This window comes from Pantherophis guttatus, chromosome 6, assembly GCF_059756535.1.
Source record: "Pantherophis guttatus breed Tessera chromosome 6, ASM5975653v1, whole genome shotgun sequence".
Classification (NCBI taxonomy): Eukaryota; Metazoa; Chordata; class Lepidosauria; order Squamata; family Colubridae; genus Pantherophis; species Pantherophis guttatus.
In genome coordinates, this window is record NC_142068.1 from 72,260,908 (window position 1) to 72,283,455 (window position 22,548).

The window sequence follows — 22,548 nt, forward strand, 5'->3', positions numbered from 1 at the left end:
AATTGGCGAAATGTGTATACAGAAAAAAAGATAGATGATATAATTTTGTGTTCTAAATGCATGGGTTAAAGAAATGGGTATGTGTGAATGCATGACTAGATTTAACAAATGTAGACAGGAACGAAAAATTGATGAGAATGAAACAATACTTCATATACAAGAAATTGTCATGGACCAGATGTAGATTGATTGATCCATCTCTAGGAAGAGCATCAAGGATACTGAAATATCATTCCAACCACACAGTATAAAAGGGTTTAACACTTCTACACAAGAATGTTTAATCATTTCTTAACATCCGTTTGATTAACAAAAAAAGTAATAGACTATAATTTGACAAGTTTTTTTCCTTAATTATTTACAGTTCAAGATGTGACTGATGAACTCTGTTTTCAAAACAACTTGTTATGTCAAATCCAAGTAATTATGTATGGTTTTACAGTGTTATAGTTCTATACAAAGACTGTAATACAAATATGAAAATATAAGTGCTTTTACATGTATACTTTTAATACTGTTTCTATGTTGTTGACATCAGCTTTATCTTACTATATATAAATAATGTGCATGGGGAAATTGATGAATAATATAGTTAACAGAAGTAAGAAGCAATTTTAATTCAATAGACTTATTTTATCTTTACACATCAGATGTGAGAATTCAGTAATCCTTGGAAGCTTTGATAGGTGTATAATTAGTAAGATTGATTTCAAACAACCTTGAGACTGACCCACATTGCGTTTTGTCCATACAGCGAAGTGTTAAAATAGCTGTGGGAAATGTTCTTCAGACCGCTACAAATGCTCCATACCACAAACACATGTGGAGACAAAATGGCAGCCTACATGATGGTTTACTCATGAATCACCAAACAGGTTAGACCAGGGCTGTCAAACTCGTGGCCTGTGGGCCAGATGCGTCATGCGCTGGCCACGCCCACACCCGGTTTAGTGAAGAGGGAAAAAGTCATGATAAGTCACATGGTGATGCTGTGATGACACGAGTTTGATACCCCTGGGTTAGACAGTTTTGTCAGGTATGAGTCATTTTGATCATGACAGTTTTGTCATGATCATAATGACTCATACCAATATAGGAAAGGTTAAGATCTGAAACACATCACTGGTACTTTTCTTCTTCGGGATAAAAGGTCTCTAAACCATGGACTGGTTTTAAAAAAAAGAATCTTCTTATCTGAGAACTAGATAAGTCATTGCCATTTGTAGAAGCAGCATTGGCATATCTTCAGAGGTTGACATGTTAAGAACTGATAACAGAGAGCACTAGCACTTAGACTTATATATTACTTCAGTGCTTTTACAGCCCTCTCTAAGCAGTTTACAGAGTCAGCATATTGCCCCCAACAATCTGGGTCCTCATTTTACTCAATCTGGGTACTCAGCATGGAAAGCGGAGTCAACCTTGAGCCAGTGAGGACTGAACTCCTGGCAATCAGCAGAATTAGCTTGCAGTACCGCACTCTCACCACTGCGCCATCGTGGCTCAAGGTTGCCTTGAAAGCAAGATTAAAGCAATATAAAATATGCATAAAATTGAAACCATCGGGCAATATTGGTGTCATATTAAACATTTTTCCTCCGTTGTGAGGCGCAAATTTAAAATCACAGAAATTTCCAAATTGTAACCAGGAACCAGAAAAGGAATGGACAATGCATTAAGTTTGATCAATGCAGCTAAGCATAGTCATGCACATAGAGTGAGCATATTTTAAAAAGCGTGAACGAGGAACCAGTAAGCTGTAATTTTTACAGCACTGGGATAACACTGATAATATGGCAGTCATATATTTGAAGCCGGCTTCTGCTTGCACCAAGAATACGTATTGAGAGAGGTATCACATCACTAGCAAAAACTTCACCATTGCTTGCATTTTGGTTCTAAAATATATTTTTATACTTTACACTGCACAATATTCCCTTTATTCCATTATGAATGAAATGCTTGCTTCTTAAATAATATTGATTGGGTTGTTTACTTTATTTATTTATTTATTTATTTATTTATTTATTGGTTCGATCTATATGCCGCCCTTCTCCGGAGACTCAGGGCGGCTTAAAATGCGTTAAGCAATAGCCTTCATACTTTTGGATATACCTGCTTAGTAGGGCTTTCGGCCCCCACAAGCAGTGTTCTTTTTTTATACAAAGTCAGCTTATTGCCCCCACAATCTGGGTCCTCATTATACCTACCTCGAAAGGATGGAAGGCTGAGTCAACCTTGAGCCTGGTGAGATTTGAACTTGTAGTAATTGCAGGCAGCTACTGTTACTTAACAGTACTTTAGTCCGCTGCGCCACGAAGGCTCAATTTAGGAATTGCTGAAGACCTGTCATTTATCTTCCCCCCCCTTTTGTTTATATTGAGCTCTTGTATGCAATATCTAAAGGTTAGCTGTGCATAAATTAAAAAAAAAAGGTCAATTGCAGATATAAGGTCAAGCTGAAAAGAGATCCGGATAAGCTAGCCTGGAAAATTTGTGTATTATAATCAGAAGATATCTGGACAAGAGCAGATTGAAGATTATAGCAGGTGAGTGCAGGTAGTCCTCGACTTACAACAGTTCATTCAGTGACCATTCAAAGTTACAGCGGCACTGAAAAAAGTGACTTATGACCATTTTTCACACTTAGGACCAGTGCAGCATCCCCATGGTCACATGATCAAAATTCAGATACTTGGCAATTGGCTCATATTTATGACGGTTGCAGTGTCTCAGGGTCATGTGATCAGCCGTTGCAACCTTCTGGTGAGCAAAGTCAATGGGAGCCTTGATAGTACAGTGGTTTAGTGCACCCTGTTATTAACACAGCTGCCTGCAATTTCTGCTGGTTCGAATCTCTCCAAGGCTCAAGGTTGACTCAGCCTTCCATCCTTTCTAAGGTAGATGAAATGAGGACCCAGTTTGTGGGGGCAATAAGCTGACTTTGTATAAAATATACAAAAGAATGAAGGCTATTGCTTAACGCATTGTAAGCCACCTTGAGTCTCCGGAGAAGGGCGGCATATAAATCAAATTTAAAAAAAAAATGGGGAAGCCAGATTCACTTAACAACTGGGTTACTAACTTTATAACTGCAATGATTCATTTAACAACTGTGGCAAGAAAGGTTGTGCAATGGGCAATACTCACTTGAGATATGTTTCACTTTGCAGCATACATGTTGGATTCAATTGTGGTTGTAACTCAAGGACTACCTGCATAGCAAAGAAGCAGGCTGAAGGAATGGATCTTCTTTTTCCCACATCAGTCTAGTATGTCCTACCATACACATCGTGGACTGCAATACCATATAAACATGACTCATGTTTTATTGGCCATTCCTCCCCTGATGCATAAGCTTATTTATTTATTTATTTATTTATTTATTTATTTATTTATTTATTTATTTATTTATCTATTATATTTCTATACCGCCTTTCTCCCATAGGACTCAAGGCGGTGTACAGCCAAGAAAAATATAGACACACAAACATCATAAAATTGCTAATTAAAATTATTACTTAGTTTGGCCAATTAAATAAAACCCAGAATTAGATAACATTTAAAAAAAAATTATTTGTGAAGTTTATACTAGAAAATTTTCTATAATGGGCTTCATATCCCTGTGGGAAAAATTTCAAATAATTCAACTCTTCCAAGACTTGATTTGCTCAGTAGGAATAAAGTTTTCCTTTATAGTACATCTAACAGATTTTCTGTAGTTAGGAAATGGGGTGTTCTTAAATTGTCTCATGTTGTGGCTAAGACAATGTCTTTTTAATTGCAAAATGATGTTGTTTTGTGGCACCTAACGGTTGCACACCATCAAAATACACTGCAGGCAGCAGTCCTTATTTCCTTCGGAGTGCGACAGAAGCTCCTCCTGATTAAAATGTACTCTGACACGGTTAGATGTAGGGAATCCTGCCATCTCTTGAATAAGGCGCTCCGAGAGATGTAGCAACAGGAAACAGTTTGTGCTTTTCAATTTCTGGCCATAACCAGGTAGTGACCCCTTCGAGAATCACAGTTTATAAATGCAGACAGTACTAAACCAAATGAGCTAGCACAGCTTTCTGTGCTTTTCATGCCATTTGTTCTCTACTGGTATGCTTCTGGCTCAGAAACTGGATGCATTTGAAAGCCAGTTAAATTCTCAGTTTTCGTGTTCATCTACCAAAGGACAATAAAAACTCTTTTAAACGCTATTGGCCAGAGAGACATTATTTTACAATATAGAGGCAACAGGATCATGAGGACCACATCTCATTATAAGATGCTGACTGTTTGAAAGGGGTCCCTGTGTTCCTGGAGATCCATCAATGACTTCAAGAAGGAAAAAATGTTGCCGTGATGACAATGAAATATAAACCCATTGTTAGCCTTGATAGTGGAGGGATAGTAGTGAAATGTTCTTTATAATATTGTGATAAGCCCATCCTCATCTATTTGCATGAGCTACTGCCAAACAATTATGAAATGTGTTGCGATGTGATGATACATATTTCATTCTTTTGGCATCATCACATTTAGAACAGGCACCTGTGATGGTTTGTCACCCACATTCAATGAATATTCATAATAGCTACTGGTAGTTATCTCATGGTCCATTTTAATCAACACTATTGTCCAATAGTGAATAGCCTAAACCAGGGGTGTCCAACCTTGGCAGCTTTAAGAACTGTGGACTTCAATTCCCTAAGTTCCTCAGCCAGCTGGCTGGAGAATTTTGGGAGTTGAAGTCCACAAGTCTTAAAGTTGTCAAAGTTGGACACCCCTGGCCTAAACTATATTTATGTATCAGTAGTTCTTAATGTTGACCTTTGATTTGAGAAGGTCGAGATACAAGTTCAGATTCCCCCAATCAGCTTGATAATAGTTGTGTAACCCACACATCTGGGAGGGACAGAGAGACTCTTCAAACTCAATCATAAAGAAGAATCATTTACAAGAAGAGAAACTGAAATGAGCCAAGAACTTGGCAAGTGGAATATGTGCCAAACAAGCAATAAAGAGCATTGCTGGAGCTCTGATTAGAAAAATCACTTTGACATGGCAGAGTTGCTAAGAACCCATCAAGTTGCTCCTTCTATTCTCATGATGATTCGCAATAACATCAGAAAGGAATAAACTTTTATAATTTGCGACTTTTCATGAATATATTTTATGAACAAAGAAAAAAAGAGAGCCAAATTAGCTATTAAATTTGGAAAAATGTGGGTTGTGTGTATGCATCATTTTTGTTATAATTCACATCAAAATTCAACCTTAATTTCATATGTATTGGCATTTTTTCAGATCTGCTTTGGTTTTCGCTGAGGGATACAGAAATTTTTTACTTTCTTTGAAATCCATATGCAAATAAACTACTGGTAGCTAAATAAGATTGAAAATAGAACTATTTTATGTCAGCAATTTAGTTGATGAATATTTTCATCTGGTTTACTAAAATATTAAAATGAAACACATACTCCAAAATTCAATTAAAAGATAACTTGTAATGGCAGTCTAAATGGAAATTTAATATAATTCCCTTCTAGTAACTATAACAGAATACTTGGGATTTGCTTCAGAATAAAAATGCACTTGTCTGACCTCCTTGGATAATTCAAACTATGATTCTAAAATATTTTTTTTGACTTAGTCCAAAAAATAATTATGAATTCTTAGAATTAATTTGTCTTCAGTTCTGAAGACATAGAACTGAATATGTCTTCAGAACTGATTATGTTATCATATTTTAAGCTCAGATTTTCTTGTCTTGAGATAATGACAGAAACATTATTTTTAGATTTAAGAAATGGTCAGTTTTAAAACTCAGTCAGAAAACTATACTTTGTAATGTACATCTTAGAAATTGTTCATTTTTTAATATGTCTACTTAGAAGCAGGTCCCACTGAATTCATCTCAGCTTATTTTTATGAGAAGTTATAGTTTGCTAATGAACAGTGGTACCAACCCAACTCAAAGTTGCACTTAAAAAGCCTAATTTCAATGGGTTGATATTGAGAATAAGACTTTTTCAATTCAATAGGATGAATATCTGCAAAGATATGTATAGGACTGTGGTCTAGATTTTGTTATTGGTTGTGACCAGTGCAGATGGTTACAACCACACTTTTACCAACAGAAGTTAGATTAACTGCTAAGAGTCAAACTTCAAGTGACCTTAAATATGTTTTGCCACATAACATACTTCTTTAAAAAGGCAAATAATAGAAGAGGGATAATTGTAGCACATGGAAAAGGAAATTGAATTCATTCTTTGCAGAGGGTGCTCTTTTAGTAAAAACGTACTACTCTTTTACTAGTACATATGCACACGCATTATATTGAACAAGAAATAAGGAAAAATGGTGCTAGCAGAGGAAAATTGAAAGAAACAATTGCCTGAAACTGTGTTTGTGTGTCCCTATCTTCACTATATGGGGCATCTTGCCCAAGATCAGCTTAACACTGGCAGCAACATTGTAAATGCATTCACATATTTTCTACCATATGTTCCTAGGGTCGTGGCAATCTAGCTATTCCAATTTTGTAGCTGTACAAAACATTTTACAACAAGAAAATCAGAAATGTAATAGCTTCACAACTTCAAAGAGCTTTCCACTCCTAAAAGTGTAAAGACTTTGAAGTTATGAAGCTATTACAAGCTATTACTTTCAACAATACTACTAAAAGTGTTATTGAAAGTGGTAATTGTTGAAAATTGCCATCAAGGATACATATAAATACCGTACACACAGAGAGACAGACATTCCTCTGAAAAAGTTTTCTTTCCTTTCTAGTTATGATAATTTTTCCCCACTTTAAAGGCTTTTTTTAAAAAAGTACAGCTTGTCAACCTTGTTAAACTAAAGCAAAGAATTCTTGCCATATCAAATTATGCCTTACCATCAATTGAGAATAATTAAGGGTGACTTATAATTAACCTGGAATAGCTCCTATTCCAGTCACAGCTTAAGAAATGAAAAAGAGATATTTAAATAAAGCTGGAGGTATGTACTGTATGCACGTACATGTAAATATATATTTAAATATATATATATATATATTTAAAAGGCTCCATAACCATCATTACGAGTAGCTACCGCAAAGGCTGGATAAGCTTCATAAGCTGTGTAGGTTGCCAAATCTTGTCCTAGATTCACTGCTTGCTTAAGCTGGGTAGCTGCGACAGTGGCAGCTGTGTTAGCAATATATCCTGGAGAAAAATTCAGAAAGAAAACTTTTTTTACCAGAACGGTAGAGATCGACACAATCCTTTATGCATAATTTTAGTCTACAATTATATTCACACCAAAACATTGTTTTCGAAGCATGCTTTTAAAACCCGGTGCATGGATGTGGCCATTCTTGGCTAATCAGTAAGGAAATAAATCATTACAGCATCAGACTGAGATGTAAAAATTCAGATGCCCACTAGTTGGCAGCAAAGATCTTTTTCCGCCTATCTAGTGGTCATCTGGATTTTTCCACCCTAGTTGGTCAGTCCTACCTACAACTCCTACTTTATAGCAATCTGCAATATTGACTAGTGTTTGCTGACTAGTGATATTTATCTGCAGGGATACATACAGTAATGTTATGCCTTTTCTTCAACAGGTCCCAGCACTTTTACTCAGCAATGCCAATATAATCCAATGCTATATGTGTACAGATAGCCCTCGCTTACTGACTGCCTCATGTAGCGACTGAAATGGCATAGAGCAGGGGTGTCAAACTCAAGGCCCGCGGGCTGGATCTGGCTTGTGGGGTGCTTACATCTGGCCCGCAGGGCTGCCCTGGAAACAGCAAAGGACCAGCCTGCGGTGCCTCTGCAGTGAAAACGGAGCTCGGGAGAGCCGCGTGCAGCCCTCGCAAGCTCCATTTTCACTGGCAGAGGGTTGCTGGAGGTCGTTGCAGCCTAAAACGGAGATTGGGAGTTCATTTTTGCTGGCAGAGCCCTTGGGCCCCCACAGGTACCCCCAACATGAATGGCATCAAGCTGGCCATTCCCCCCCAATGCCCCTGAGATCAAATACAACTCTGATGCAGCCGTCAATGAAATCAGAGTTTGACACCCCTGGCATAGGGGTTCCTGCCAGAACAGGGGATTGGACTAGAAGACCTTCCAACTCTATTTTTCTGCTATTCTGTTACATGCCTTTCCCTTCTACAAATATATTTTATTTTGCCTAGATTCTCTCCTATTCAAGGGCAGCTGGAGAGAGTGAGGTAGTTCATAATGATGCATTTGATATCAGCATTGATGAACCTAACCGATACCGTTTTTATTGGACTATTAGGTTCACCTGAATTGAAAGGATAAAATGTTTCAGAGCTGTTTCCAACTAAATGAACAATGACAGTGGAAGGTCATTGTAATTAAGCAGTAAATGGTGCTGAGTTCAATAAAACATCAGTGTATCTTACATAATGCGGAAGCTCGAACAAGCCTAGACAAATTGATTTTTCTTTGTGGCAGGAAACAGGATGGATTTTAAATTTTTTAAAAAGCCCTGATGCTTCTGAATGATTCCTTGCAGGTATTAATCAAAAGGACTGACTGGTATGTATACTGTGTTTCCAGTAATGTAAAAAAAAAAAAAAGAGAGAGAGAGAGAGAGAGTAATTTAACGTGAAAGATATACTGTATATAAGTAAAATCCAGAAAGTTTTGGTTCTCATTAACTGCATGTATATATTAAATAGTATAAATAGGTACAAAATAAATAAGTATAATAAATTTAGCAATTGGCTCCCTATATTACCTTGTATTCTTTATCATAGTCAGCATAACTGCAAGATAACTTTAACCCTACAGTAATTTTCTATGGATGCGTCTTCTCCATCAAAGCATTCCAGGTTTTTAGATGGTAACATAAAGGACCAGATCCCAACATCTGGAACATCTGGGAGGGTTTAAAAAGTCACGATGGCAGCCTTGACTGTGCGATGAAAGCTGTCATCTTGGCTTTTCACCTTCCCTGCCTCCCCATACCACTGCTCAATAACTTTCTGAGGATTACAGGCAGTCTTCAATTTACAACAGTTCATTTAGTGACCGAAGTTACAACGGCACTGGAAAAAAAAGTGACTGATGACCATTTTTCACACTTATGACTTTTGCAGTATTCCCGTGATCATGCAATCAAAATTCAGATGCTTGGCAACGGACTCAAGACTTACGACAATTGCAGTGTCCTGATTTACACCCCCCCCAAAAAACCAAAAAAACCCAACAACAACAAAAAACCCCCCTCCACATCCACACATTGTAGGTGTTATTGCCACTGGTTGCCAAAATTTAAAGAAAAAAAAATGTGTGTGTGATAGCAAAAAGGCCATTTACTAGAATAACCCAAAAGTGTTAATTCAAACTCTGAATTTCAGAGAAATTGTCGTCAAGACTTATTTTGATTACGTGCAGTTACTTCTATTTGTAGTTGAGTACGTAGCAGTCCGGCTAAGCTGTTAATTGGCAAAAGAAACAGTGATTTTTAAAAACGGAACTATCGTAATGAGGAGCAGCTAAATACTTGCAAAGGTGCAAGAATTCAATGTGACTGTGATTTTGCTACCTTTAAATGCGTATTCTGACTGCAAACTTGTACCCATTCTTCTAAAAGCAAATTCCTTAGAATCTTCTTATGAATAGACAATTTATAGGATCACATTTAGTTACCCCGAGGGGAAAATGTTTGGATTGTTACATTTCACAAAAAGAAACTTTAGCATCCATTCTTTTCCTCATGCCCCAACATGCTGTAATATTCAGGAGTCACCAGAGTTGCAGATGATTTTATGCAGACGCTTCTTTGCTAAACTTTGTTAGTTTAATTTAAGTTAGTCCAATGCAAAATACAACCATCACATACCAGGAAATGGTACATTGGTGGCAGAGTTTTCTGCTCCTTCAGTGGGAATCCCCAATGCCTGAAGAGTATGTTCTGCTGCATATGTTTTGGCTTCATCTACATATGCACTTAGCTTTGGTGGTGTGAAGGGATGCCTGTAAAATAATTGAATATAATCCTATATCAATCAATTGTACCAGCAAAAGAAGTGATACAGATACCAGCTTGTAAATTATTTCACCATGAAATGTAAATGTAATCTTATATATTTTTATGTACACTTTCGGAATGTCACTAAGGAAAGGAAGATTCTTTTTCCTGAAATGTATTGGATTTTAGTCAACATTGGCACATCTGGTAAGTGTTTCTCTTCTCAGTGTTTGCTGCTTTCAAAGCCTTTTTGTTGTGGCTTTTTGTTAATCCTTAATTTAACCAGGGAAAAGAGTTAGTGGGAATGGGATAGTATGTCAAAGCTTATTTTTCACCCTCTGTGGCTTCTGCATCTGCTTTTAGAGTTCGTTGTATGGTGTTTTAATCATAAATGTAGCATTTAGTGGGATTAGGAATTGCACTGAACAGTAAAATTAGATACAAAATAAGATCATGTACCAGAATCCCAACAATGATGAGAAAAATTCCCCGTTTAGGTAGGAGTCTTAAACTAAGCCATTATTTCTACATATAGTAAATAGCCTTGGAGAATCCATATGCCTCAGTTTATCAGGCTACAAGGCACAGATACCAAACCATGCAGAATTAGTTTAGCATTGTAGGATTCTTGGCACACTGAGAAGCCATTTGGCTGTGTAGGTTTTAGATTTTATGGTGAACATATGGAGCTCCAAATATCAGTGAAATGTAAGGTCCAAAATCCTTCATCTTTGGCCATGTTGGTTGGGCTATTAAAAGGCACATCCTCTCTGGTTTATGTTTAAATGTCATTTATATTCTTGTTCAGTCTTCCAAGACTATATGTATGTATGTACACACACACACAACATTGTAGATACATGTATGTGCATCGATGTACCAAAATTCATTTTTATTTATTTTGAAACCTAAACGTCAAAAATATTTGGGGTTTTTTTTTTTCATGGAATTTCAATTTAAAGGCTGCTGCAGCTGCTCTCCCACATCCTTCTAATTCTTCTGCAATTTCATATTATCCAGGTATTGTAATGGCTTACTTACAAAGCCCTTCAACCCTAGTTAAGCCCCATGACTATATTAGCTACTTACATTGTAGGATTTTGAGTGACAAGGGCAGGTATAGTGATTTTATATAAGAAGAGTTGTCTTTGGTTTTGTCCAGCAGCAGAATAAAGTTGGTAAACAGGTTGTCCCCAGTTATTCTTCTGGCAAATTTCTTCTAATATCTATAATGATAAAATGAATCTAATGATATTTCCATGCATGTATATTCATCACTTATGGAGTATGCAAATCACAGAAATAGTGAGCAATAGACATTCGAGGCATGAGATAATGGTAAAGGTAAAGATTTCCCTTGGCCAGTTGTGTCGGACTCATCTCCATTTCTTAGCTGAGGGAGCCAGCATTGGCCAAGGACCTTGCTATGTCCATGTGGCCAGCATGACTATATGCTGAGGCACACTGAAGAGGTACCTATTTATCTACTCACATTTGCATGCTTTCAAACAGCTAGGTGGGCAGGAGCTGGGGCAAATAACTGGAACTCACTGATGCTCAGGTTTTGAACTGGACTGTCAGCTTTTCAGCTGACAAGGTCAGCATCTTTAACCACTATGCTCCCTGTATATAAAATTATGGAAAAGTCTACTTGACACTATACTCTCCCACACTTTTCTATTTGTGCAAGCTATTCTTCTTCCATGTCATCCATACATTGATTCATACATTGCTTTCCAGGTCTAATCAATTCTGATTCCTTCATATATTTGCTTGGAAATTCAAGCTTCAACCATTTTCTGGTCCAAACTATTTCAACCTGCTTCTCTTGTATTGATTATTCTCTTCTGTGTTCCATGTACTTTCATTTAAGATTTCATTTGGGATCTCATTTTGTTTTATCACTATGTTTGCTAAGACCCTATGCCCATCACATTTGTCTGGATACACCCAAGATTCACTTCCATAATTCCATTACAAAGGGGCTAGAAGCATGCTTTTATTCCGAGCTGTATAAGCATTCCTTCCACATAGAAGCCTACATACTGTTTGCAGTCTATCAACCTTCTTTGAAATTTCTCCATCTATTTTCTCATCTTTAATCAATATTCTGTCAAGATACACAACTTTGCCTATTTTATTTAATATAGCATATTTATGTAGCTGCCCATCTCTAAAACCAATAAAAACATTTTAAAAATACAATTAAAAGACATCACTTGCTTTAAAGACACTTGCTTAATTTTAAGAGCTAGACTGGTGCTGTTAAGACTGGACTAGGAGGGGAAAAACTCCAGTTCCAATGTTTCCATAGGCATGGAAACGAACCGGATGACCTGGGCCAGTCACTCTGTTTCAACATTAAACTGGGAAATCAGAAAGCATCTTGGAAAAAGGCAATGTAGTAGCATTGTTGAAATCTTGTCAAGAAAACAGCACGGACTGTTCCATAAATTCACTTGCACTCAAAATCAACTCAATGAACAAAATGAAACAAAAACCTTATAAACATTTGCTCCATATTCTCTGCCAAGCACAAATACCTTGACTTTTGGTAAAGAGTTTTCAGATCTGTGCAAACTATCTTTTCCTGCAAGTTATTTGGGTTCTCAGCTTTGTGTGTGGCATTGTGTGTACAGAAAATGGTGTGTTTTCACAGATGACTTCCTATAATCCCACAGTATGTCCAGCATAATCTCACTGTGCGACCAGTTCATGAAGGGAGTTGTGAAAAAATATTATTACTGTAGGAATGCTGTTTTATGTCAAAACTGCATGTAATAAAATCAAATAGAATCAACAACAACAACAATAAAAATGCCCAGTCTGCAAAGATTTCTTATAGAAATGGGGTAGGCAGCAATCAAGAACTGAAATGTTTCCTTTAGATCTGTTTTACCCACCTGTGGAGCAAGTTTAATTCCTTGTGGCTTTAAACTGACGTGGTTCATCGGCGTAAGCTCCATTCCAGGCAAAAGATCATAGAGTTTGTCCTCCCCTCTTTTTTCTCCTTTAAGCTGGTATCCGCGACCCAGGGCAGGGTTAGCCAAGTAGCCTCGACCTCCTACTCCTCTAATTCCAGCAGCCCCTACAGGTACATTCATGTAAATTTCTAGGAATGTAAGAAGGCATTGAACTGAATCAAATCACAGGAAAATCTTCCTGATTCTTACAGTATGGGAAGGCTTGATTGCACACGCAGGCTTAATGTCGAGTTTTGATGTGATAATGAAAAGTCACCTTTTAGCAATAGCAATAACACTTAGACTTATATACCGCTTTGTAGCGCTTTTACAGCCCTCTCTAAGCGGTTTACATAAGCGAGTCAGTATATTGCCCCCCAACAATCTGGCCCCTCATTTTACAGACCGGGGAAGGATGGAAGGCTGAGTCAACCTTGAGCCTGCTGAGATTCTATCTGCCAAATTGCAGTCAGCCGGCAGTCAGCAGAAGTAGCCTGCAGTACTGCACTCTAACCACTGTGCCACCGTGGCTCATTTACTGAGTTTCAAAGAGGCAAGGGGAAGAACCAAGTATCTGCAACATTAGGTAGCAGGTCTATAAACTATTTAGACCAGTGTCTATGGAGATTCTCAGTCATCCAGGTCATGGTTGTCCCAAAGGTGCTTTTTCAAGAGGCAACTTGACTTTCTAGTTTTTCTTTGAAGATGTTTTGTTTCTCATCCAAGAAGCTTCTTCACCTCTTTAGACCAGTTTAGACCAGTGTTTATTTAGATCAGGGTTTCTCAACCTTGTCAACTTTAACATGTATGGACTTCAAGTCCCAGAATTCTGCAAGGGAATTATGGGAGTTGAAATCCATCCATCGTAAAGGTGACACAATTGAGATACAATCTAATGCATATTTCAAGAGAGCAAAATTCTGCAGAACCCAGCAGAGTTTTAGTTACAAGCCAATAGGTATTACATTAGTTTCTTCATCTACTATAACACTGAGAGTTTCAGCTCCTGACATTAACATTTCTTTAGCTATGTTAATAGAATATACTCCATTGAGAAGTAGCAGTACACAAAGAACAAACTCTGTTTATTGCCTGTGAAATGAAGAGTGTTAATTCACAGCAACGTGCACAGCTACCAATAGGATTTTATTGTGAACTGGGAGGTATCCTGTGGGCTTCTAATTATTTTTAGTATTTGCAAGTTCACCTCACAGATGTTGGGTTTGCTAGGTTTCTATTTAAACATGTTTCACACTAAAAAAAAAAAAAAGACACTGAACCTGGGAATTGCAATCCTCTGCAAGGATCAATCACAATATTATTTTATACATTGTACATTTTCTGCACTGCATTCTAATTATGTCATTATTCATGTAACACAGGCCTTCCCATTTTCCATTTCATTAAATGCCTGAAGACTCAGTGATATCTTGGACTAATTCTAAATCACTTTCTTATCTCTTTTTTTCCCCTCTGCAATTATTATTTTCAATTCTAATTCAATTCTAGAAGCCAATTCTAAGAGGATTATCATTTATAGGTAAAGAGCAGGGGCTTCAAAGCCACAACTGCTATAGAGATTGGAATTTATTTCTTTTAGAGTTTTAAGGTTAAGCTTTTCAGTTTTAAGGTATAATTTTGACACGATAATTTTACCAACCTTATCCCAACCACACATCGGAATTAATTCATTTCTGTAAACATTTTAGGATGGTTCACACATCCATGTATATCACTTTTGATATTTCCTTGCTGAATTTATAAGTCTACAGAAAGAGACGTGTCTGCTGAAAAACTACCAAATTTCAATGCTCCACTACAGGCATAGTTGGTTTCACATTATGCCACTTTTTAGTTTCTTAACATTTCCATCAAAGGCAAATCAGTAGAGCTCTAGTTCAACACGGAACAGTCTGCTCTATCAAATGACCCAAATCTAAGGAAGAGCTCTGGTGGGGCAGTGATTAAAATGCAGTATTGCAGGCAAACTCTGCCCACAACCTGGAGTTCAATCCTGATGCAGCTCAAGGTTGATTCAATCTTCCATTCTTCTGAGATCAGTAAAATGAGGACCGTGAGTGCTGGGGGCAATATGCAAATAATGCTTCAACATCATTTCCAGAGAGTGCTGGAAAGGGCCTAAATGCTATTGCTCAATACAGTTGCTGCTTGCTTGTAGACCGGATTTTCATTCAATATCCCTGTAAGCAACATAACTTACACTCTGAATGTTGACTGAAATAAGCTTTTTAAATTAAATTTCAATCACACATTTTAGCCTTCTCTCTGTAATTTGTGCCTTTGTGCCAGGGGTGAAATCCAGCAGGTTCAGACAGGTTCTGGAGAACTGATAACGGAAATTTTGAGCAGTTTGGAGAACCGGTAGTGAAATTTTAGGAAGTTCGGAGAACCGGCAAATACCACCTCAGGCTGGCCCCAGAGTGGGGTGGGAATGGAGATTTTACAATATCCTTCCCCCAGGAGTGGGAGGGAATGGGGATTTTGCAGTATCCTTTCTCTGACACGCCCACCAAGCCACACCACACCAGCCAAGCCACACCCACAGAACCAGTAGTAAAAAAAATTGGATTTCACCACTGCTTTGTGCTTTCCAAATATAGTGAACTACAACCCTTCACAACATCCACTTGATATTGGCATATTGACTGAAAATTTGGGAGCTGTACTCTAACATAGTTTAAATATACCAGTTTGGAGAAAGGTTATAATCACATCACATAAGATTCTTTTGGCCATATATTTCATTCACATACAAGTCCATTAGTCAGGATAATTTTATTTTGAAGAGCAATGCAGGTTTCATTAAAGATCTTTAATTAAAATGGGTTAGAGAACATGGCTATGTATTAAAGTAACCCATTCCATATCAGAAGAGACTTGTCCAAATGAAAAATAATAAAGGACAGTCCAACCAAGTAAGAACATTGAAATATTCCGCATTGCTCAATAGAATTACCTCTAATGGTTGAAGGTCTAATAATGCCTCTGTTGGTGAGATGGCCTTTAGCAGCAGGGAAATGAAGGCCAGGAATGGTAGCATAGGCTTGTGGTGCATAGAAAACTGGAGCTCCTAGGTAAGCTGTGGCAGGATCATAGACATGGCCAAAGGTGTAAGTAAATTCTGGCAATGCTGCTCCTCGACCTCCTGTGCCTCTGGTGTATCTAACATAACTGTCTTTGTCAACCGGCTTTGCTAAGGTGACTTCAATGGGAGAGCCATCCACCACCTTGAAAATGGAAGAGAACACAAGGAAGATATATGATATATCATATTCTTCTTCATCATCATCATCACTGCACACCAGAACAACTAGACACAAGAACAGTTTCTTCCTGAATGCCATCACTCTGCTGAACCAATATTTCCCTCAACACTGTCAAACTAGTTACTAAGTCTGCATCACTATTAATCTTCTCATTGTTCCTATCACCCATCTCCTCCCGCTTATGACTGTATGACTGTAACCTTGTTGCTGGTATCCTTACGATTTATATTGACTGTTTCCTAAGATGATTTGATTACTTATTTGTTCCCTATGACTATCAAGTGTTGTACCTTATGATTCTTGACAAATGTATCTTTTCTTTTTATGTACACTGAGAGCGTATGCACCAAGACAAATTCCTTGTGTGTCCAAGCACACTTGGCCAATAAAGAATTCTATTCTGTTCTGTTCTGTTCTCATCATCATCATCATCATCATCATCATTCTAGCCATTGTCTATCCACTGCAGGGTGAAGGCCTCTTCTGTATGTTTCCAACCAATACGGTCTTGAGCTATATCTCATCCTATATATGAGATATAGGATGAGAAAAATAAATAATTTATAAAATACTAGATACTAACTAACCCATATATGCACACCTATACCAATGTGTCATGAGAACTAAAGAAATGGCTCTTTTGGCTCATGGCTTATTTGCAATTATAGTTTCTGAAAACCTTTCCTTGTCAGTCCTCGATTTATGACCTCAATTGAGCCCAAAATTTCTGTTGCTAAGTGAGACATTTGGTAAGTGAGTTTTGCCCCATTTCTTGCCACCACTGTTAAATGAATCACTGCAGTTGTTAAGTTAGTCACACGATTGTTAAGTGAATCTGGCTTTCCCCATTGACTTTGCTTGTCAGAAGGTCGCAAAAGGGGATTACATGACAACAGGACACAGCAACCGTCATAAATGTGAGTCAATTGCCAAGTGTCTGAATTTTGATCACATGACCATGGGGACGCTGCAATAGTTAAGCGTGAAAATGGTCCTAAGTCACTTTTTTGTGCCACTGTAACTTCAAATAGTCACTAAACAAATTGTTATAAATCAAGGACTACTGGCATTGTATATCTGGATTTACTGGCATACAGCCTTGGTATCCCTGTATGAAAATTGTCTACATAAGTGGGGCAAGACTTGCAGAGATGTTTGAAGACTAGCAGGACAGGTGCATCAAAACACACAGACACACACACAGAGCCCACTTGGTATTTTTGAAAGCAAATTGCGCACTGTTAAAACTGACCAGTTCAGACTGGTATTTTGCTAGCTGAACATTTATGGGATTATAAATAATGCAGTTGCTTTTGGTCGACTCTGATGATTTATCAGGCAGCTCAAAATCCAAAAACAATGAACCACATATTTCATAGTAGAATAAACTGCTGGAGTGCAAAATGAAGCAATTCCCTTCAAACTCTCTGCCAAGCCTTTTATAGGGCGCATTATTTGATACGTACATACCCCCCCACCCTACCCCAATAGCAGCAATACAGGTACTAGAACCAACATTATAAATCATATTATGCAACATGCATGCAACTCTCTGTCTGCCTTCCAGCAACTGCAGAACTAATCCATCATTACCTTCCCATTTAAGATTTTCATGGCTTCCACCGCATCTTCTCGATTATTAAAGTGCACAAACGCATAGTCTCTAATTTTCTTCACCCGTTCCACTGAACCTGTGGAAGAGATTTGGAGGATAAACCTCGTGTGCATATTTGTACAATAAAAGGCATAGCCTTATGCTCAGCTTTTAAGTTTAGATCTCACACTTTAATTTTAAATTATGGTTTTTGTGCTGCATTAAATCCTGGCAGTATAAACCACGATTTTGAGGTATTGTAATATTTTCCCCCTTTGGTATATTTAGGAGATGCTACCTCCAGAAAGGAATTTCCTTCTGTGCGTCCTGTTCTGCAAAGCATGAAGCAGCATGCCATCATGTGAATCCTGTTACAGGTAGTCCTTGACTTACAACCATTCCTTTAGTGACCGTTGGAAGTTACAACGGCACTGAAAAAAGTAACATGACCATTTTTCACACGACCATTGCAGCATCCCCATTGTCACATAATCAAAATTTGGACGCTTGGCAACTGACTCATAGTTATGACGGTTGCAATGTCCCGGGGTCATATGATCACTAGCAAAGTCAAGGGGGAAGACAGATTCATTTAACAAATGTGTTGCTAGCTTAACTGCAGGGAGCCACTTAACAACTGTGGCAGGAAAGGTCATAAAATGGGGCCACATTCACTTAACAACTGTTTTGGTTAGCAGCGGAAACTTTGGGCTGAATTGTGGTCACAACTCAAGGACTACCTGGACATATAAATTATGTAAGCAATTTCTGTACATGTCACGGATGGGTAACCTTTTTTTCTTGTGGAATTCCTACTTCTTGTTTTCGTTAAGGAAAAATAGCTCACGGAGTTGTGACATAACTGTAGTAAACTGATTGCAAATCTTTGACCTCTTTTTTCATTTTTTTTAAAAAAAAGTTTTGGTGTTTGTTTAAAAATGAAAATGTCCAATAGGGATTGTTTTCCCTTGTAAACATCTCTGTCCAAATGCATAAATAATGCCTTTTTAGGAGAACTGAGGCTGCTCAATGGTTTTTCTAATGCCTTAATCCTTTGCAAGTTTTAAATGGCTTGTAGCATCTCCGAAACAAATTCCCTAGTCAAAAATGTTCAGCCTAGTCCATTTTTGAAGTTTGGATTCTACGGATGCCCATCGAGACAAGCTCTGGCTGCCTTCATTGGCTTCACTGATTCATAGTGATCTGAGACTTAAAGAAAGCCAGAATTTAATTTAAAAAAAAATTGCATTCTAACTGATATACATTTAAACAGTGTACCCACATTGTAGGATAAAATGAGAAGAAACATAGCATGAGGTCTAGAAGCTTTGCAGAAGAGTACTGAGAAGTGACTTCAATGGATGCCTCAATGATGTGATCTTGATACTAGCCCAAAATTAAATATTGTCTGGATTAGATTAGGGGATTGGAGGCTAAAACATATGAAGAACAGTTGCTGGAATTGAGTATGTCTAGTTTAATGAAAAGAAGGACTAGGCGTGATATGATAGCAGTGTTCCAATATCCAGTAGGCCTGTTTTTCGTCCTCCCCAGGCTCCAGAGGCTTTCTAGGAACCTGGGGAGGGCGAAAACAGCCTTCCCTACCCCCTTGGAGGCCCTCCAGAGGCCAGAAACAGCCCGTTTCCTGACTTCTGGTGAGCCCAGAAGGTCCGAAAATTAGCTGGCTGGCCCGCACATGCACGCTGGAGCTGAGCTAGGGCAATGTTCACATGCCCATAGATATGGCTCTGCATGCCATCTATGGCATGCATGCCATAGGTTTGCCATTACGGGTATAGGGTTTCTTGCCTGAGCAGGGGGTTGAGCTAGAAGACCTCTAAGGTTCCTTCCATTTCTGTTATTCTATGGTAGAGTTAGCAAGTCATATAAATAAAAAAATTACACTGAATAATTGTACATGCATCTTTGGGAAAACAAAAGATAAAACCAAAATCTTTTGAGAGAAGCTATACATTTTAAGCCCAACACATAGCTTTTTAAACTAAAGCCTCTCTGTATTTCTGCTTTTCTGTTTAGGCTCTGGGACTGTAATGTTGCCAGAGAATTTGTATTCTGAATTTGCTGCAGCAAACAGCTGTGCTCAGTTTTAATGACCAAGTACAACGGTTGGCCACTGATCAATATTTTATTAAATGGTTTAATGAGATTATTTTGGAGACTATCATCTTTTAAAATGCCAGTTGAAGTACTGGTCTTATCCCTCCAGAAAAAATATAGTTTTTAATCCATGCACCAATTAGGTTAATTTGACTGTTAGTATGTCTATTTAATATATTTAAAAGGTTGGTTTAATGAGGCTTATGAAAATAGGGAAATGAGTTACCCCTCCCACAAGCACACATAATAATATATTTAAAAAACAGTAGGAAAAGGGTTCAAAAGCAAATAGATCTCTGGTTATACCAGAGGTGTCAAACTCAATTTCATTGAGGGCCGCATCAGGGTTGTGTTTGACCTCAGAGGGGGGGGCATGACTGGCAGGGGGGGGCCTGGCCAGCTCAACGTCACTTGCGTCGGGGGCATCTGTGGTGGCCCAAACGCTCTGCCAACAAAAATAGGCTCCCAAGCTCTGTTTTTGGCTGCAACGGCTTCCTGCAACCCTCTGCCAGCGAAAATGGAGCTTGGGAAGACTGCTCGTGGCCCTCCTGAGCTCTGTTTTCGCTGGCAGAGGCACTGCAGACCGGTCTTTTGCTGTTTCCAGGGCAGCCCCATGGGCCAGATCTAAGCACCTCGTGGGCCGGATCCGGCGCGGGCCTTGAGTTTGATACCCGTGGATTACACTATTCATTGAACATTTACTCTTATTGGTGGAAGAGAAATGCTGCCGTTCCAGATGTAGATTGCTGGTAGGCAATGAAATGGAAGCAGGGCCTTTCTAGTGGTGACACCTGTTTTATAGAATGACCTGCCTTCAGGATGATTCAGCAATGGTGTGTTTTATTAGATTTTCCATCCAGGACCTCTTCTAACATTTGCCTTTTCAATGGACTAATTCTAACTTGAAAACTCCTTTTACAGCATTGTTGGTTATTTTTGTGGTTTTAAATTAAATAAATGAATGCACTAAAACAAAATAAAAAATGACAAGGGATGACAATCTCTTTTCTCCCAAGGATGCATTAGGGAACAATGCTAAAGCCTAATGCAGGTAGTCCTCAATTTACAACAATTTGTTTAGTGACCGTTCAAAGTTACAAAGGCACTAAAACAAGTGGCTTATGACCGTTTTTCAGACTTACAACCTTTGCAGCATCCTCATGGTCACGTGATCAAAATAGCAATTGACTCATATTTATGACGGTTGCAGTGTCTCAGAGTCATGTGATCCCCCCTTTGTGACCTTCTGACAAGCAAAGTCAAGGAGGAAGACAGATTCACTTCACAACCATGTTACTAACTTAACAACTGCAGTGATTCATTTAACAACTGTGGCAAGAAAGGTTGTGCAATGGGCAAAACTCACTTGAGAAATGTCTCGCTTAGCGATATAAATTTTGGGCTCAAGGTTGATCATAAGTTGAGGAATACCTGTGCAGCTCATTGCTACCAGGCTATGTTGTACCTATTGGGATTGTCATTCACGCCATATTAGGAGCCCATAAACTGTTGTATTCCATTTGGAAATTTTCTCATCACTTTTTGGGTAATTTTTATTTCCAGAAAACATCTACAGTATCTTTCTGAGTATAAGACGCACCATTTTCCCCCCAAAATGAGGGTGAAAATCTGGGTGCGTCTTATACTCCGAATGTCGCCCCGCCAGGCTTCTCAAACGGAGGTTTCAGAGGCTGAAAAAAGCTTCAGAAAAGAAGCTTCAGAAAAGAAGCCCCCAAACAAAGCTTCAGAGGCTTTTTTTCTGAAGCTCTGTTTCAGAGGCTTTCAGAGGCAGGAAAGAAAGTTTTTTCTGAAACAGAGTTTCAGAAGTTTCAGAGGCAGAAAAAAAGCAAAAAAAAGTAAGCCACAGAGCTCACAACCAAGGAACCTATTGCTAAAATTCACCTCTGGGAACAGCTGATTGGGGGTATTCCAGGAGGCTGATCCACCTGCCAATCAGCTTTTTTCTTATTTTCCTCCCCAAAAACTAAGGTGCATCTTATACTCCGGAAAATACGGTAATAAAGGTGGAAGGAAGGATATGGCAGCTTTCTGATAATACTAGGAGCCCTTTATTTGAGAGAAACTTGACTAGTAGCAAAGCTTTATTGATTTCTTAGGTGGTTTGGAAATGTCAGAGCTTTCCTGGCAAGTGATGGACAGGAGAGGTTAGAACTTGATGCAATCCATATATTGATGGCAATGAAGTTTAAATCTCCATCTGAGAATGTTTTGGCCATTCCTGTAGATGTTAAACAGCATGGTAGGCATAGATCTGAACTTTATATAACAATGGTCAAAGGGATGAGCAAAAATCACCCAATATAACTACCTTATAATTGCTGGCTTATTCTGTTGCTTTTTCTTTTCACCTTTTGAGTAACAACCAATCTGCAGGCAATTTACACTTACCAGCTAAAATGGGCACTTTTCTCATATCGCCCTCGTTTGTCTACTTTTATTCAAAAGGACTCTGGCCATTCATTAAGAAGTGCTTGGAAAGTATTGGCATCAGAAAAAGAAACTTAAAAGTTTCAAATACTGTTGAAAATTTGTGGATATTCTTCAAATGTGTGAATATAAGGAAATTCCTTACTTA

At 38.2% G+C, this 22,548-nt stretch overlaps 1 protein-coding gene across 3 annotated transcripts in view; it reads right to left on the reverse strand.

Moving 5' to 3' along the window:
- Nucleotides 1-251: 251 nt before the first annotated feature.
- Nucleotides 252-22,548, reverse strand: part of A1CF (APOBEC1 complementation factor) — a 45,818-nt gene continuing 23,521 nt past the window's right edge. For 2 of the 3 annotated variants that reach the window (XM_034425951.3, XM_034425952.3), the window contains exons 7-12: nt 17,834-17,931; nt 15,931-16,201; nt 12,894-13,102; nt 11,080-11,216; nt 9,862-9,995; nt 252-7,205 (exon numbers count right to left, since the gene is read on the reverse strand). In XM_034425951.3, the coding sequence (XP_034281842.1) occupies nt 7,057-7,205; nt 9,862-9,995; nt 11,080-11,216; nt 12,894-13,102; nt 15,931-16,201; nt 17,834-17,931 (998 nt within the window). In that variant the 3' untranslated portion in view covers nt 252-7,056. The remainder of the gene's footprint in view (nt 7,206-9,861; nt 9,996-11,079; nt 11,217-12,893; nt 13,103-15,930; nt 16,202-17,833; nt 17,932-22,548) is intronic. The other variant, XM_087871750.1, reaches the window with a different exon arrangement.